At 41.8% G+C, this 18,542-nt stretch overlaps 1 protein-coding gene across 4 annotated transcripts in view; it reads right to left on the bottom strand.

The window, feature by feature from the left end:
- The window catches only part of adgrl1b (adhesion G protein-coupled receptor L1b), a 40,685-nt gene that overhangs the window by 16,044 nt on the left and 6,099 nt on the right, over positions 1 to 18,542 (bottom strand). For 3 of the 4 annotated variants that reach the window (XR_015095735.1, XM_086081809.1, XM_086081811.1), the window contains exons 2-9: positions 9,514 to 9,633; positions 7,106 to 7,319; positions 6,621 to 6,730; positions 5,740 to 5,754; positions 2,802 to 3,009; positions 1,436 to 1,700; positions 1,023 to 1,362; positions 653 to 946 (exon numbers count right to left, since the gene is read on the bottom strand). Coding sequence is in view for 3 of the 4 variants with exons in the window: in XM_086081809.1 (XP_085937935.1) it covers positions 653 to 946; positions 1,023 to 1,362; positions 1,436 to 1,700; positions 2,802 to 3,009; positions 5,740 to 5,754; positions 6,621 to 6,730; positions 7,106 to 7,319; positions 9,514 to 9,583 (1,516 nt within the window). In the remaining variant the exon portion in view is untranslated. The remainder of the gene's footprint in view (positions 1 to 652; positions 947 to 1,022; positions 1,363 to 1,435; positions 1,701 to 2,801; positions 3,010 to 5,739; positions 5,755 to 6,620; positions 6,731 to 7,105; positions 7,320 to 9,513; positions 9,634 to 18,542) is intronic. The other variant, XM_086081810.1, reaches the window with a different exon arrangement.

Here is an 18,542-nt window from a genome sequence, read left to right as displayed (position 1 = left end):
CATCTCAGGGAGCGACCATTTTGTCACTAGCTGTCAACCAATCACAGCTCAGCTTCAGAAAACAGGTGAGCCGTAACATCACCGTTTATTGAGCCCTGAGCAACTGTGATGTCATCTTCAGTCAACAGCCATTGGCAAAATGGCTTCCTCCTGAGATGGATAAAACCGGCTAGATTTTGCTGCATAATTTGTATTCTATAAACGCAGTATTTATCAGAATGCCACATTTAGACTATAGTGGGGGCGCATGCAACATAATATTGTAAAGAAAATGCTTGGGTTGACTTCCCCTTTAAAGTCCATGAAAGGAAGAAATGTCTAATTTTATTGGTGTACAGGTCTGCAAATTAGATGCAACTAGGTCACTTATGATGGGAAATTATTTCCCAGTTTAATTGGGTTTCAAAATCTAGCCATTAAACAGGATTAGGGCCAAATGCCCTCTCTTCCTCTGAGCCAGAGGAAGACAGCTGCACACCGAGAGGAAGAGTTGACGGACCGTGACTGTAAAAAGTATAACTACTGTTTCTTCTCTGTCATGTGAAGGGGAGTTCAAATAGAGGGCATGTGACTACATTTCAACGGGAAACAAGATACACGCACACGTGTAACGAAACGTTGACATGACCGAACAAACACACATCTGACTTACCCAGTGAGCCTTTAGGGCAGGGCCTCTCCACTGTCTCCCCTTTCAGAGTGGGGGGCCACTGCACCCCTCTGGCCACCCTTCCTTCACATCCGCCCACCTGACCAGGGCCCCCCGGGGCCAAGGGGACACGCAAAGGGGGGCGGGGTGTTAGCGGGACCATGGCTGTTATTGGCCTCTGGTCAAAGGGTCCCCGGTTGATGACGCCGACTGGGTGGGAGGCTGATGGCCGCACAGGGGTCAGTGCAACTGTAGCCGTGTAAGAGCGCACGGTTGTCATCAGAGACGAAAGGGGACCTGGAGAGAAATAAAACGTTACTATTTAGTATATACTCTGCAAAGTGACACCAATCCAGGTTCGGGATCAACAGACCTTTAGTTGGTGGTGGCGGCGTGAACTGAAGTGGGTATCTTAGAACATAATAGTTATTCCACACATACAGCTGGTTGTCTCTCGGGTTGTAGTCTATGGAAGAGATGTACTGGTAGGGATTGGGGAAGGGTATCTGAATGGGCAGCTCCTGCCCCCGGCTGGTGTCATAGGCATAAACCACCATATCATTGCCCACACGGCCGTCCGCCTGCCCCTCGTCATCCTGGAAGACTGAGCGCACCGCATAGAGCACGCCACAGGCCATGAAGGCGTTACTCGCCCCACGTTTGTCAAAACCTGTGGCCCACGTCCCCTCGAAGCGCAGGGTGTACGGGTTCACCTGGAGAACAGGGAAGAGGCGCAAAGATGAGCAAAAAGTCTGTAATGTTGCTGTGGCTTGTCATTTGTGTTACCTGGCTGACCACAATGCGTCCGTTATTGGCTTCGGTGGAGTAGATCACCCAGAGGCCGTTCTCATCCACTGCCAGATCGATGTCTGACTTCCCTCCCCAGCGGTAAGGCGACGTATCGTGGTAGTTGGCATTGACTACCACCGCCTCGCCGCTCTTAATGCGTGTCCGCAGGTCGTATTTGACCAGGTTGCGTGTCCGTTCCTTGTTATAGAACACGGCACCGTCATACACCACAAAACCTGTACCGTCGACACGACTTGGCAGTCTAGAAAGAGGGATAAAAAGCACATTGTTTTTTAGATAACAATTAGGGGTATGTATCTCTCCAATAAAAGACAATTCCATATATATTTCCAGAGGTGGGCACTTCCGTCTCTCCATCGTTGATGGATGCCCACATTTTCGGCGAATGCTTTACGACGTGAAGCCTCGAAAAATACACGGACTGAGAAGGTCCGTCTGTACTGATCCAGATGGATGGACGTGCTTCCATTGGTGCTCAGTCTGTGTATTTTTTTTCCAGGCCACATGTCATAAAGCACTCGCCGAAAATGTGAGCACTCGCCGAAAAGGTGGCCATCTGTCAACGACGGGGGCCTATTTCAATACATGAGGTGCGATCAGTTTTAAATGGAAAAAAATAAGTGCCAGTGCTCTCCTAATTCATAATTAGGCTATTTCTGACAAATTATGTTAATTTTTTCGCTGAAAAAAACACTTATCAGTGGGTGTTTTACTCCAGGATCCCTGTATGGGATAATGAGAGTCGAGCAAAGAACTTCATTGTTTGCATCAACCATCTCAGTATTGTGAATCGTGGTTTTACAGCGATAGTTTTTTTCTTATGTGCTTTGCTTTCAGAAAAAATAACTTATGAGAGAAAATTTATATTCACATTCTTACTGATGGAATCTGTATTTAGAGCTTCTCCCACACTTATTTTATACTTATTGGTACAACGGTACGCCACACATTATGGTATTTTCGCTGGAGAGGAAAAAAAATTATGTGAACAGTGGCAACACAAGATGGCCGCCGCTATTCGCGTTAAAACACTCAAAAGCTAGTTTTACTTTATTATTTTCTACATGGATACTGTATTTAATTTGATGTAGCTTTGCCCCCAAAAACTAGCTTGGTATTATTTTAGCCTCAAATTCATTATCTACTTTAAAATAGACTACAGATAGAATTACATTATATTAATAATTAACGACAGCTTGAACGGAATTATAAAAGTGGGCCTCAAGCCACAACTTTAAATGGACTGATTGTAATCTGCATCTGAGTAAGCAACATTAAAGCTCCTAAAAGCAAATAGTAACTTAAAATGTTTGCGCACACACACACACACACACACACTCACTTATAGGTAGTGGTTACGCGGTTCTGCCGGTAGTCGTCCCAGGAAGCGTATTCATACAGCACCTCGGTCCTGTACGGCGTCCATGGCATGACGTATAGTCTGTCGCCAGCCTGCAACGGGTCTTTACACCACGCCCCTGACTGATGTTCTGCCTCCAGCTGAGACGAAGGTGGCTGGATGCTGAGCAGTGATCCGGGACAGACGAAAACTGGGAGATGGGAGTTGCCAGAGAGAACGATGTGAGAGAGAGGACAGAAGAAACGGATGGATGAGAGAGAGAAAGAGAGAGAAAGAGAGAGAGAGAGAGAGAGAGAGAGAGAAAGAGAGAGAGAGAGAGAGAGAGAGAGAGAGAGAGAGAGAGAGAGAGAGAGAGAGAGAGAGAGAGAGAGAGAGAGAGAGAGAGAGGAAAAATTGTAGGTGGAAATGGATCAATGCATGAAAATTGGATTGCGCCAGATGCAGTTGATGCAATGAGATTAAAGAAAGACAAAGAAGAGGAGACACAGAGGGCTTTAAAACACCTGCGCTGATGTCAAAAGGCAAGCAAGAGACGAGACGTCAAAGTGAGCGTGTGTCTGTGTGTCTTTGCGTGTGCATGTATGTGTGTGCGTGCATGTTTGTGTGGTGAGTAATATAACAGGGGACACTGCAATGAAAGTTGTGTGAGTATCGGTACATGGGCGTGTCGGTTAGTGCAGTGTGAGGTAGAATCAGGGGCGCAGAGGGCGTGGCTACATTTTACCTTGAAGTGAATGAGAGGGCAGGTTAGTTTACATCCAGCACAAAGATTGGTCCACCCACACGTCAAAAAATAAATATATGGACACATAGGTTTACTGTACAATCTCACGCTGGCATGCAAGAAGGCATGCATACACACGCACACACACGCAAACGCGCACACATACTCATACACACGCACACGTATATTAGCAGTGCTTGATAAGCACACATCCAGACCAATCACACATTTGGTCTTATTTTTCCTATGAAGATAAATAAGGGGCTCTGCCTATAGGGGAAGAAAAGGGAAAATAAGCATAAGGAAGGAAGGAAGGAAGGAAGGAAAGTGAGAAAGAAGGATAGAAGAAAGGAAAGAATGAAAGTGAGAAGGAAGGATGGAAGGAAGGAAAGAAAGAAGAGAAAGAAGAAGGAATGAAGAAAGGAAAGAATGTTTGATGGAAGGAAGCATGGAAGGAAAGAGAGAAGGCACACAGCAAAATCACCAGTGTTATATTAACACTGAGAGTGTTAAATTTAATGCTAGAAAAGTGTTTATATGTGTCCACACCAATTAGTTTAAATCTGACACTTTTCAAAACTACACTTTACTCTGGTACTTCATTTATATAGCGTGTTTCCTCTTTACAAGGCCGTCAAAGCTTTTTCCATTTTGACTACTGATGACACGGCATCAAGAGCAACTGGGAGATCATTATTTTGCTCAAGGATACTTTGACATACTGTAGTCATGCCTGGGATCGAATCCACGCTCTCAGGGCTATTGAAATGTCAACAGCGCAACAGAATTTTGGAAAGTTTCTCCTTCACTAGAAATGAGGGTGTGGTCAATTTAACACTCAAAGTAGTACTATTCAGGTTATACCCAACATCCACCCCAACACTCAAGGACATTTACTCTGACAGTGTAGCTTTTTATCCTGACAGTGTTAAAATAACACTGCTTGCTGCATATTTGACCGAAAAATTGAAATTTAACACTGACCGATTTGTTGTGTAGGAAGGATGAGAGGGAGAAAGAAAGGAAAGAATGAGGGAAGGAAGAAAGGTGGGAAAGAAGGATGAAAAACAGAAGGAGGGAAGGAAAGAAAGAAAGAAAGAAAGAAAGAAAGAAAGAAAGAAAGAAAAAAAAGAAAGAAAGAAAGAAAGAAAGAAAGAAAGAAAGAAAGAAAGAAAGTGTTGAGCTGTGTGCCATGAGTTCAATAATGATAGAAAGAGCAGAGGTGGGCATTACGTCCAAATTATCAGACGGTCCATCAATCCATCAGTGATGGACGCCCTTTGTTGACGATTAACAAATGACGGGAAACTTCCAAAAATTGACAGACTAAGCATTGCCGGAAGTGGGTATTCGTCAGTCAGTGTAATCCTCAATAACCGGGTCAGTAGTACCAATGGACCTCCTCGGTCCCATTTTGCTGACGAATGACGGAAACACAGACAGACGGCCACTTTGCTGATAAACCGCAGAGAACTTCCACTTTTATTCTCCTTCAGTAAACAAAAAAATAAACACTCAGCAGGTGTGCTAATTCCTTGCACACCATTCTCCAAGCCTTCTCTGTTCTATCGCGTAAATTCCACATTATTGCTACATTTAAGCAAACATCAGTTTGGGTTTAGGTCCTTTGGTGCGCCACTTTACATCAGGCAGGTTACTGAACAGCTAATGGGTTCACAAAAGGGAAATTTTGCGCTCGCTGGCTGTACAACCGTGTGCGGACCGCGAGGAAAAGAATAGTAACATGATAAACAAAATAGTGGTGACAAAATGTAATTTAGCCTGACAGAAGCGTAGTTAAAATAACGTTGACGGACTGACAATTCCAGTTTGGTTCAGCTTGCCATATCGACGGATCGACGAAGACGGAAAGAATTCCCGACTGTTGACGCTCAAAATTCATTCCCACCTCTGAGAAAGCTCACAAAGAGTAGAAGAAGAGAGGAAAAGGGAGAGCATATGTGCAGAACCTGCATCAAACTGGTTAAAATCACAGATTTCCATACAACAAGGGATGGGGGGGAAAGAACAGAGAAGAAGATGGAAAAAAAGGGGGCAACATCCAGCATGACTACAAACAACGACCTAAGGTAGGAGGAAGAGAGAGAGAGAGGGAGAGAGCGAGAGAGAGAGAGAGAGCAAGAGAGAAACAGGGGCGTGGGTGGAGATCAAGATGCTACAATGTATTGTCTTTACCTTTTTGGTCCACTTCTACTCAAGCATAGGGAAAAAAAAGAGGGAGAGAAAGAAAGAGAAATCAGAGGGGGAAAGAAAAGAAGAAATGAAAGAAGCAAGAATGCAAGCCAGAAAGAAAGACAGAAGAAAAAAGAAAGTAAAGAAAGAATTGCACAGATTATGAGTTCCATTCTCACAAACATTTTCGTAAATGCCCCTTTAGCCCCACATCCCTTCATCACCATTTCCCCTCCATCTCCCCCTACCCCCCCCCCCCCCTCTCTCAATCTCTTCGTCGAACTCCTGTGGAGAAAAGAGAGCAACTCCTGGGCTTGGTGTGACTCTGGAAAAGAAAACACACACACACACACACACATGCACACGCAGATGTGCCCCCCCCCCCTCCCGTGAGCACCCACACGCACCCACACGCACACACAGGAGACATACAGTATGCAAATACATTTCTCTAGTTCGTTCCTTCAACTCTCTGTTTGTATTTCAAGCACGCACGCACGCGCGCTCTCTGAGGAGAGAAAGCATCTCAGGGATACAAGAGGTTATAAAAATCGGCGAAACATGTCTTGACGATAAAGAAAAAGGATTCACAGCACATGATTAAAAAAGTATTGAGACACATACGTATCTTTATCAATTCATCAATCAAACGCATCACTTTTTCCTGAATATTAATTCCTCATCTTACCAAGACATTTTGGAAATTGCTACGCTTCCAGTGCGGGTTCATATGTTCCAATACTTTTGCCCATATGGTGAATCTTTGTGTGCAACATATCATCAAATACATGGTCATGTAGTGTGTATGATCTTTTTTTTTTACATTACATTCATATACTGTATATCCATTTATACAGTATCCATATTCGCAAATGCATACTCACTGTAAGGGACACACTCATACTGGATCTCCAAGTATTTGTATGTCCCAGGGCAAGGGTCTGGGAAGACGTCCACCCCCGCCACCACCACGCACTGCGTCCTGTTGTTACACCTGCACAACACAGTGATGGATGGAGTGGCAAGAGAAAGAAAGAGAGTGATTAATTTACAGGAAAGGGGAAGCAAAGGGCTGTCCGTTTGTCTCCTCGCCCCAAATATTGATTTGTTCTTCGAGGAAAACGCTGCTGAGTACACAGCTAATGGCGCAGCCTGATTTAGCCGGAGTGATTATTGCACTTGCACACACACAAACACGCAACAAAAGCATTCGCCGGGTGTAATGTTTCGTCTAACACGGGTTTGGTCAGGAGTATGCCGCAAACAGCAGATGCTGCGAATTGATTTATCTGTATCCAATCAGAGCGACAAAGCGATTTGCATCTATTATGAAAGGCACGAACAAGATGGCCGAGCCTCGCGCACGCACCTCTGAGCCATAATCTTCAGCGCATCTGGAAGGTAGCACTGCGTGTTCTCCATCTGGAAGGGCTCCGCGTCACAAATCTTGTCATCAGTGCGTCCATAGTTGGCCGTCTCCACCATCACCACGTCGCTTCCTGGGCAGCGCAGTTCAATGGGGTAGCCCTCGCACGCCAGTTCCCTGCGCAACAGTCCGAATGGCATGGCGGCCCGGGACATGGCTGACCATGTGAGGAGGATTGGCGATGTCACAAGGAGGGTGGAAAGTGTGGCAAAGGGGAAGACAATATATTTATTTTGACAACTTACTTGAGCTAATTGGAAAAGTACCTGTTGATTCAATCTAAAAGTGGTCTATCACATTTACATCATTGCAGATTGAGGATAAGCAAGGATACGATTTTTAAACTGTTTTGGCTTTTAAAAAATATATAAGTAAAGACTTTTCTTCACGTTTAGACAAAAGCAAAAACCTAAAAAAAATTGTAGCTGCAGTTTGATAAAAATATTTGACATTGCTTTTTTTTATATATATATATATATATATATATATATTTTATATATATATATATATATATATATATATATTTATATAAATTTATTTATTTTTTAATTTGTAGATTGTAATGTTTTAAACAGTTTTTTTTAAATATTGTTTAAATTAATAAATTTTAAATTTTAAATACATTTAAATGTATTTTATTTTTTCTAACTCTTTAAACAGCTGTTGGCTTTTAAAAAATATATAAACAAAAGAAAAGTGACTTTTCTTTAAAACAATTGCAGATGCAGAATGATTAATTGATTTTTAAATATTTTATTTTTTTAAATAAAAAATAATGCAAATATATATATATTTCAATTTTCACTTTTCTTATTTTAAAATTTGTAGATGCAGATTAATTAATATTTTTTTATACAGCTTTGGGCTTTAAAAAAATATAAAAATAAAAGATAAATTACTTTTCTTCAATCTGCAACTACAATTTTTTTTTAGATGCAGACTGATGAATTGATTTTTAAATGTTTGATTTTTTTCAATAAAAACAAAAGCAAAAAAATACATATTTTTTAATTTGTAAATGCAGATTGATAAATTGCAGATTTTTAAAAAATTTGGCTTGGCTGCATTGCACTTCAAAATTGACATTTTGGAACTTGTAAAATTATTTAATTACTACCACATGAGTGTGAGTACTCGACACTGATACCGATACCACAAGTATTTTTGATACATAAAATGCCACATTAATGACACATAATTTTAAAGAAAGACCTATATATCCAATATCACATTTTCCTTAAAATTGCATGAAATGAATGGCAATTTTGCGTTCTTCTAATTCATAATTTCCCGTTTCTTATCATTAAATGGCCACATGAAGGCGGCTGACACTAGTATCACCCGCCGCCGCAAATGCAGATACCCTGAAATAAGGCCAGGTATTGGCTCGATACTGACAGCAGGTATCTGTACTTGCCCATCCCTACTAAAGATAACGGTCAGCGTATACCAGTTTCCTCTTGTTTTGGTCCTGAAAGTGGAGATGGGAATTGGTCGCCGTTCAGTGCAGGGGTGAATCTAGTGTCGTGGGATACAGGGCCGAGGCCAACCAAAAACTTGAAAATCCGAAATTACTGCCTAATCACTATTAACAGAATGCTGTTATGTTGCAGTTTTTCAAAAAAAAAAATATATATAAACAGTAAATAATTGCTTGATGTATTGATTTCAGAATGTTTATTGAGTTAAAGTCAACGGGGACTGGCCACTCACATGGACACATGATGACCCGCCTAGGTCATTCAGCCATACATCTAAGAACAAACGCTAAATAATTTAGAAAAAAATATATATACTGTAAGTATTTAAATAACCTTGTACCCTAGTAAGTTTCTAAATTATAATGAATGCAAGACTCACTGGAATCTTAAATAATGCAGAAAACAAAATATGATTTTCCGCTTCTGACCTCATTACATACAAGGAGACATATTAACCCATCTAAACCTGGCTTTTTGGAGAAAATCCCATTAGCATTAGCTAAATCTGCTGTTCATATCAAGCGGAGTGGCGTGTACACATGAAAAGGTCGTCGCCGAACGAGGATTAAAGCGAGCGCACGACGGCGGCGTGATCAGTATGCTGCCGGTGTGTCGTAACTCTCCATGGTGCTGAATGACTGATGCTTTATTAAGGAGCAGCTACAGGCAGCTTTAAAACACTCCCTTTGGCCGCAATTCAAATGTGTTCATAGTCTTGTGTTTATGCCGGGCAGGGTCTTTCAAAAACTTTGCAACGATGGCTTTTTATTGGTTCTAGGGGGTTTGGCTTTTTTTTTCTTTTTTTTTTGCTACACTTCAAAATGTTAGTTTTCCCCAAGTGTCAACATCTTGACAGTACTTGAAGCTTACCTTGGCTGGAAGGGGTGACATGAGCCAAAGTGAGCACGCACACACCCAAGAAGCACAATGACACCGCCATGCCGGGAAGGAAGAGTTCGGTCGTCACACCACCAGCCGCGTTAGGAGAGCCTGAGGAAGAAGCAGAGGTGGAGGTGAAGAGCTACACTCTCTCCTTCTGTGCATAATAATCACGTGTGTGTGGTTGGATGTTGACTGGCACACAGTGGGACACACATGTGAAATGCAGCAGATGGGAGGAGGGAGGAATAACAGACAGACAGAGAGGAGAGCGCAAGAGAAACCGAGATAACAATTGAGCAATCGAGCAGCAAAGTCTCTCAATCTGCTGTTACCATGGTGACAGCCCAGTGCAGCCTGGGGAAGGAGGGAGGGATGGCGAGAGAGCGAGCGAGAGAGAGTTAGAGAGAGAGAGCGAGAGAGAGACATGCTGGGTTTGTGTACGTCTGCATTTTTAGGAGTAAATATGTGTGAATGTGTGTTGTACATCCGTAGTTAGCCCCGGAGCAACACTGGCCACTGACCCACAAAACAATCATAATCTTTCTATCCACACGCAGCTTGTTGAAATCACTCACAAATACACACACACACACACACACACACGGCCACTTTTTAGTAATCCTAAATAAATGATGCAGCAGAGACGATCTCCCCCACCCCCAAAAAAGGAGTGGCGGCCTACACAGCCGAATGTGCGATGCGCTACAGTGGACTGTTACAGTGCGCAGAACACACAGGATGCATGCACACTAGAGCATGAGGAACACGAGGAAGATGGCTGCTCAATAGGAACTGAACACAAGACCATGAATGTGAGTTCGGGAGAAGATTATATTTGCGCTTATATTTACAGTGTGGGGGGAAAAAAATCATTAAAAGCACGTAGAAAGTGATACCTCAATTTATGAACTTAATTTGTTCGATGACCCCGTTTCTAGCTCAAAAAGTTCGTAAATCGAGGTAACTTTTCCTACTGAAATGAATGGAAATACAATTAATCCGCTCCAGCCCCCAAATTATGTTTAATAATTATAATTACATTTCATGATTTTATAATTGTTATATATATAATTGTGTGTAGACTAAATAACTAAATAACACAAAAACAAGTGAAAATATACTTTGTAGAAATAACATATTAAACAACAAGTGCTTATTGTGCTTTAACTTTAAGTGATGAGAACAAAAGCTTCTTCACTGAAAAAGATTCTCAATTATGACAGAATAAAGGCCTATCGAATAAAATAAGAGTGACTAATCCCGGATTAAACATTATCATCACAAAAGATATAGTAACTGCATAGCAAATGATAACATCAACATCATAACACAATGACCCCGTGACCCAACCCAAAACACAATCATAACCAGGGTTGGGGGAATCCAGGTCCAGAACGTAAAAAAAAACCCTGCCACAGATTGGCTTTAGCCACAGGTGCTTCTACTCAACTGGCAGGTAAACGAGCTCGTCTCCACCTGTTGAGTTTGATGAATTTTTAACTTTCTGGACCTGGATTCCCCCAGCCCTGGTTATGACTGTGTTTCGGGTTGGGTCACGGGATCATTGTGTTATGATGTTGATGGTATCAGTTACTATGCAGTTACTATGTCCCTTGTGATGATCATATTTAATGATGATGTATTCGCCACTCTTAATTTGTCTACTATTTTGCAGTTACTATGTCCATAATGATGCCGTTGTCAGTTGCCATTCAGTTGCTATGGTCCAGCTCTGGTCTATCAATCGAGGTTTCTCCATTAAGTGTTTTCTTAGAGCATTTCTGTTGTGTTTTAATTTTTAACTTTTTTTTTTCAATTTAGAGACACTACAATACAATAAATATTGCACATATCATACATAGAGTCAAACATTTTGACCCGTTAATCAGAACTAGGAGGAGACATTGAGTTTTATGTGAGATTTTGGGGCATTTATGGCTCGCATAGCAAAACATGTGCCTAACTAGAAGCAGATTTTCTACAAAGATTTTGTGCATAACTTAAAGTTCGTAAAAAGGGTCGTTCCTAACTTGAGGTCCCACTGTATATGTGCAATTGGGAATGAGGCGACATGACTTAATACTGTACTCCCGTTGTGTGTGCTCACTTGTGACTTGTGCTTCTCTGCAACCTCTTCTTTGATAATGACAGGAGACAGATTTAGGTCATTCCTTAACAAACGTCCAACATGCACAGACTAGAGCAAGAGAGTGCACCTAACTCACACACACTAACACACACACACACACACACACACACACACAGTATTTCAAGCCCTTGAGGGAATATTAGACAGATTACGTGCGATTTCCAAACTCAACCATATCCGCACCATGTATTCAATTTACATGATACTGATTTACATGATGACCATGTTGTTAGCCCGCATCATGTGCTAACGTATACATGTCCCCACACTATGAGAAAAACATGATACGTACACAAAAGAACACAAAGTGAGATACTTGCCTTTGCACTTACAACACAACTGTAATATAAAAATAAGCCCTAGGACCACAGTGACACACAAACATACTCACCCCCACACAGTAATAACAGTAGATAAAAAAGACTCCCTCGAATGAGACCCTCTCCAATGTTATCACACGCGCACATGCTGGACACACACTAAGAATTTGAGTGCACATAAATGTCTCATCTCAGCCAAAAAGCCTTATGGCAGCATGTTCTTTTGCTTGCGTTCCCCATTTCTCTCTCTCACACACACACACACTATCTTTGTGGGGCCATCTCATTGACATAATGCATTTCCTAGCCCCTCCCCCTAACCCCAACTATCAAAAATGATTACCTACCCCTATTCCTTACCCTAACCTCAACCATAACCCAATTCAAACCTAAACACTAAAACCAAGTCTTGACCCTCAAAAAAAGATCTAAACTTGTGGGACCCAGCAAAATGGCCCCACATGGACGGGCGGGCCCCACAACTCTGTGAAATCCCATAATGTTGGCCCCACTATGTGACAAAAACAAGACCACACACACACACACACACACATCCTTAAGTGTTGGTGCAGAGTAAGTAGAGCAAGGACACTGATGGGCCTTGACAAAGCCACACACCCAGTCCCCCTGTTCACAGCACCGCGCTCCCTGCCTGCAACCACGATGCAGCCCCGGGCCACCGGCCGGCCTACTTGAAGGAGCAGCAATCTACATGAAAGTGTGTGTGTGAGTGGGCCTGGAGTGGTAAAAAATCACACACACACACACACACAGGAATGCATGTGCATAGGTGCTCACACCCAAACACAATGTGGCATTCTGCTTACACAAGTGTAAAACATCTTAGCTGTTGGCAAAATATGTCCAAATCCATCACCGGCTTTTTCACAGTTTTTGCAAACTTGCATATCAAGTGGATCTACCGAACGTCTAATTAGAATGTGTTCTTTGAAAACGGCAAGAATTTGGATTGGGTCGATCCTCTTTTGAAGATGATCCTCTTTTTAAGTACTTTGTAGAATGTGTCACAAAAAGAGACACGCTGTAATTAGTAGACGGCACAATACTAATCATTTAATTAAAAATGAAAATGTGCGTGTTCTCCCCGTCTTCGGATGATTTTTCTACACGTTCTCCAGCTTCCTCCTGGACGAAAACATTCACGCTTGTTTAATTGAAAAGCCTAAATTTTCCACAGATATGCATGTGAGGGAGAATGTTTTTTGGTTTTTTTTGTCTACACTGGATGAGTCCTGAGAATTGATTGCTAAGCAGTCCCGGTTGTATTCCGTCGTGACCTGCGACCCTAAATGGACAAGTGCTATACATAAAATGGATGGATCGATCTAGACATTATAGCTGAACGATTTATTGTTTTTAGCTTGAAATTGTGATTGCCAAAGCTGAGTCAACCCCACTCGTGGTTTGGACCAATCACAGAGCAACATTGTACTGCTTAAAGTACTGTCCTGAGCAAATCGGCGTGGAACAGTCCCAGACTGATATTGTGGAGAACTCCCTTGAGTGAATCACAACATCAATCTGGATATTGCCAGGTTACTCATGGGAATGCTAGGTTCTAAGCTAACTTGCTCAGCAACAGCTACGAGCTGCACTTGCTAGCTGGTGCGGCTAAACATTATCCTCCTGTGGTGCAGATCCTAAGTAACTAATCCTTGCCTCGCAAGTAAGCTAGACTTCTGACAATGGTTGTTACCACTAAAGGTGGACGAGGACTCGCTAAGCATGCAACACGCTGAGCACGAAATGAGAATAGCAGAAGCTAAAGAAGCTAATGCTAACATAATATGAAAAACCAAAACAAGTGCTTAAGGTTACAGAGCACTTTTCATGGAAGTCTAGCTATAACTGCTTTAGGGCAGAGAGCAACCAGCTATGAAATAAATTAGCATTATAATTAATAAGAGTCTAGAGAGAAATAGATCCGCTAACTGCTACACAGTAAACACACAATCGGAAATGAATCGACAGCCATGACGATAAGCTTAAAAGGTCAAAAAGATACGAGTATGTTAAATATTTACATTATGAGCAATGTTAATTGTGTTTCTTTGTAGTTAGTTCAGTATTTAGTATTACTTCAGTGTTTATATTTGTATGACAGCAAACAGTGCTTTATTGAGCCACTGTGAGGAACTTTTAAAGTCATCTTACATTATTAGAGTAATAATAGCTTTGATGGTATGATGGAATTTTTGTTAACATGGCTGTACATAGTGAATATTGCACTGAACCGTGATTTGAAGAAAATGTCATCGAAATCACAATAACTACCAGAAAACTCACAATTTAATCTGTTCCTACTAGGAGACAAATGAAAAACTTATGGGTCCGTTAAAAGATCCAAATACATTAACTGCTTTGGGATAATGACAAAAGATAGCATTTTTTCTCTAAGGACTAAATGCTTCTTATGACCACCTATGGACAAAATGAACTGAATTCCCCTCGTACATGGCATCTGAACTGGTGAGGGCATACGTGTCCAGGGCATGTCCATATAATACCTGTTTCTCCAGGAAAATAAATGATACCTGTCATTTCAGGGTCACACACTATAATATGAGTCGAATTTACCCCCGCACGCAAGCACAGGTACAACATACAAACTCCACAAAGGAAGAGTGAAGCCGAGATTTGAACCTTGAAGTGTGAGGCGAGATTGACTCAACAATTGGCCACCAAGTAGCCAGCAAAGATTTGAATTCAAGAAAATTACACTGACACGGTGAAATGCTCAAGTAACAGGTTGAATTGTTGATGTTAAATGGCCCTATAGGATCATATTCTAAATGTTACCTCCTATTAAGAGCCATAGCTGTTCAATCTTTTATTTACCACATAAACGTGTTTTACGTCTGCACGCTTGAGGTGCTCTTTTCAGTATTTTACATTTTCTAGAAAACATATATAAAGAGTTAAAGTAAAATGGCACTTGGTAGAGCACAGAGTCCTGCCGAGGCTGAGCGGAACATGTCTGTCTGACATGTTTTGATTGAAAAATATGCCGTGTAATGTCATACTGTTGGCTGGAGTGGCCCTCATGGTGTGTTTCCATCTACTGAATGTAATTGGTCACAGTCGCCCTTGGCCTCAACGAAAGAATAGCAACAACAACTACACTGCAAAAACTAAAATCTACCCAGTATTTTTGCATAGACTCACGAAGACATAGCTAAAACCAACGAAGCGTGGCAAAAACAACGAGTATCATCCTCACAACTTTTTTCCCAGCAATTTTGTCCTGACGCAAGTGCAGTCAAACAACGAAAATAAAGTCCTTGATGAGCTAACCGACAAACAGCTATCCCATCTTAGCTCACACAAGTTGCACTTGGCAGAGGTAGTAAACACAAAAGCTGCTCTACTCGAAGCAAGCGATACGTCAAAGCCAATAAAGTCAGACTGCTGGAAAACGAGTAAAAAATGATGTCAATCACACAGGTACAAAGATTCACACCATAATAAAAGCAACCATAAAATCAACAGAGAGTAACTGCCTCCTCATTTGGCTGCAGAGTGCAGCATGCCCGAGGGTAATTTGCTATAAAGCACAAAGTGACAAAACAGGCGTGTGGTGCTGTGCTGCTAATGGACGAGTGAATGCGTGAGTGTGTGAAGGGGAGTCAAAGGATGAGGGAGGGACTCCCAACGTCACAAGTCTGACAATGGGCGAAAACACTTTCCATGGCGGCGGGAAATGTGTCATCCATAATATTTAGAGATTAGAAGTGGATTTGAAATCACTCCACTGCGCCCTGTGTGTGAGAGGTAGCGAAGTGTCGTTTCAGACGGTTGACCTCCACGGCTCGCACGGGGGCCGAGGCCTGCCTGCCTGCCTGCGCGCCGCAGTCCCAACACTCACGGGGCTTTGCAGTCCGCGTGTATGTCTGGTCGATGCGTGACTTCGGGGAATAGAGGTGTCGCCATATGTCAATCATTTGTTTGTTGCAGGCCGGATACAAAGGCGACGCCCAGGGCCAAGTCGGAAGCATTAGGACCAACACGGCACGTAACGCAGGACACTGTTGAGACCGTCAGCATTTGTTAGCAAGCACAACTGCGCGCACACACACACACAAAAATGAGAGCAAATTGCTTGCAGATATATTTTCAAAGTTGACTGCTTTTTATGACCTCAGCTACCAGCCTGCACATTATGCTCAGTGCCAGAAGGGCAAACACAATTGATATTTGCTATCACAACAGCTTCTGTACACACTTTAAGAAAGTCCTCAAACACCACCTGCTCAACGCATGCAACTTAAAAAAATAAAATAAAAAAAGCAATTCAACTTTATATCAACATTTAATCATTTCCCTATGAAAGAGTGATCACCGTCCTTAACCAGCACAATAAAAATACCAGTTATTTTGACTTTGAGAAGAAAAATATATAGTTCACATCCGCTAAAATGTCATCTACTGGTTGGGAATCCCTCAATCGTGGGAACAGGTTGGCTTTCTGTCTGCCGGTATTTGTTCCGCTGTATGGTGCAAGATTGTGATGGATTTGTTTATTAATGCTCAAAAATCTGGAGCTAAATGCAGAAAACTGCAGCAAAATAAGCTGCTTCTATACTTTGCAGTTTGCAGCTGGAATAGTCATGATGGACTACATCAGGGGTAGGCAAACTCGGTCCTCGAGGTTTTGGAGGTTTCCTCCATTCCAAAAAAAAGCTGATTCCAATCAACAGGATCGTTACCAGGCTGATGAGCTGTGTTGGAGAAGGGAAACATCCAAAATCTGCAGGGCTCCGGCCCTCGAGGACCAAGTTTGCCCATCCCTGTACTATATAACACTTCTCCATGTGATTAGTTGCAAATATTAAGAAAATAAATAAAATAAAAATAATTACCCTTGGTAAAAAAAAAAACATTCACTAACAATACAATTTATTAATATATATAATTAAATGCAGTGGAAGAAATGCAGAGTCGATATTACTGTTGATATTTCACAACCTTTATTAACACTATAGGCGATATTTTAAAGGTCAAACGTGCGTTTGTCACTTTTTTTTTTTAAATGCGCATGCAGAAGACCTTCCTACTTTAAATACCGACATTTATATCAAATGTCGGGAACGTCATCTTCATCCGTCTCTGCAGCCGGATCACTTGACAGACGGATGTCCTCTTGCGTCTCTCAGCCATTTTCAAAGTATGCGGTGGGATCGGTGGATTTACGACGAATGGCTGCGTCCGAAGCTCACCGGCTACATGCTACAAACACTCAAAGTGCGCATGTGCAGCTAGGAACGAGCACGCGCGACGTTGTTACAGCAGATTGATTGACGGGATCGAGAACCAATTGTTAAGATGATCCACCCGGAAGACGCAGCAATAAAAGATCCTTGAATGCACTTTTAAGTAACACATTTCAGGCTCACCATGACAGAAATGAGCTTGACGGAATTGGACACCTATGAACAAATTACCGCCTGCGACTGAACCTTGCACACCTACCAACAAAAATAGAGAATGTGACACCTGTTGTTCTTTTTGCCAAATAACATTTTACTCCTATATACTCTTATTAAACCACAAACAACCAGGAACATTTTTCAAGGAACAAGCGGATACAGGAGAAAACTCCTGCAAACCTCTGGCTAATTGTTTTCAGATTGGATTTGGGTTGGAATTGGGATGTGATGGCATGTGCGCATTGTGTAGGCCTACGTTAAGGAGCGTGTGTGCAGTTAAATTTTTCAGCCACAGGTGGCAGTAGCGATTTGGAATGGACTTTTCTGCAGTCAGCAGTATTTATATCAGATGAGATTTTTTTGATTTTGAAAAAATGACATTTATTTGCCGCACTTATTTACATTCTTTTCATAACACACAGCTCGGCAAAAGCAATTAAATAAATAGATAAAAAAAATAAAATAAAATGCTTTTACATCAGAACATCACTAAAACATAGCGCCTCCTCATTCACGTCGCACAGTGCCCCGTTAACAGTCCACATCTCACAAAAACTATCCAAATCTCCTGCTCTCTTGTAAAAACTAAAATCAATAAAGAGTCTGGACGTTATCAACTTTTTGCATAGAACCGTGGGATCGACTTCTGCCCCATCGTCAACTTTCCTTTTACGGGACAACCACACAGCCATCTTGGCCTGGCTCAAAACAAAGTTTAAAACCCGGCTTTCTCTCTTGATCTGGCCCTTGTGGTTGAAACCATAAATAAAAGAGTGCTTGTGAAAAACGACTTTGCATTGGGTGAAAACCCTATCAACCAAATCAAAAACTGATCGCAAACGCTCGCACTGATAGAAACAATGAAGAAGAAGAAGAAGAAGAAGAGGAAGGAGGAGGAGGGCTGTGTCCGAATGTCCACCCTACTCCATATATAGTACCCTATTGAGGGGTCACGTCATTTTGTAGGCGTGTCCAAATGTCCAGGGAGCAAAAATGTACACTTTTTGTTTAATTAATGAAATAACAAAATGTAACAAACATGTTAGCTTAAACACAAATCGAAAAAGAAATATCAAAGTGTGGTTTACAAGTGAACATCGA

The sequence above is a fragment of the Leptonotus elevatus genome, chromosome 8 (assembly GCF_054856555.1).
Source record: "Leptonotus elevatus isolate MCC_2025b chromosome 8, RoL_Lele_1.0, whole genome shotgun sequence".
Taxonomy (NCBI): domain Eukaryota; kingdom Metazoa; phylum Chordata; class Actinopteri; order Syngnathiformes; family Syngnathidae; genus Leptonotus; species Leptonotus elevatus.
This window is presented reverse-complemented; position numbering and strand designations above follow the sequence as displayed.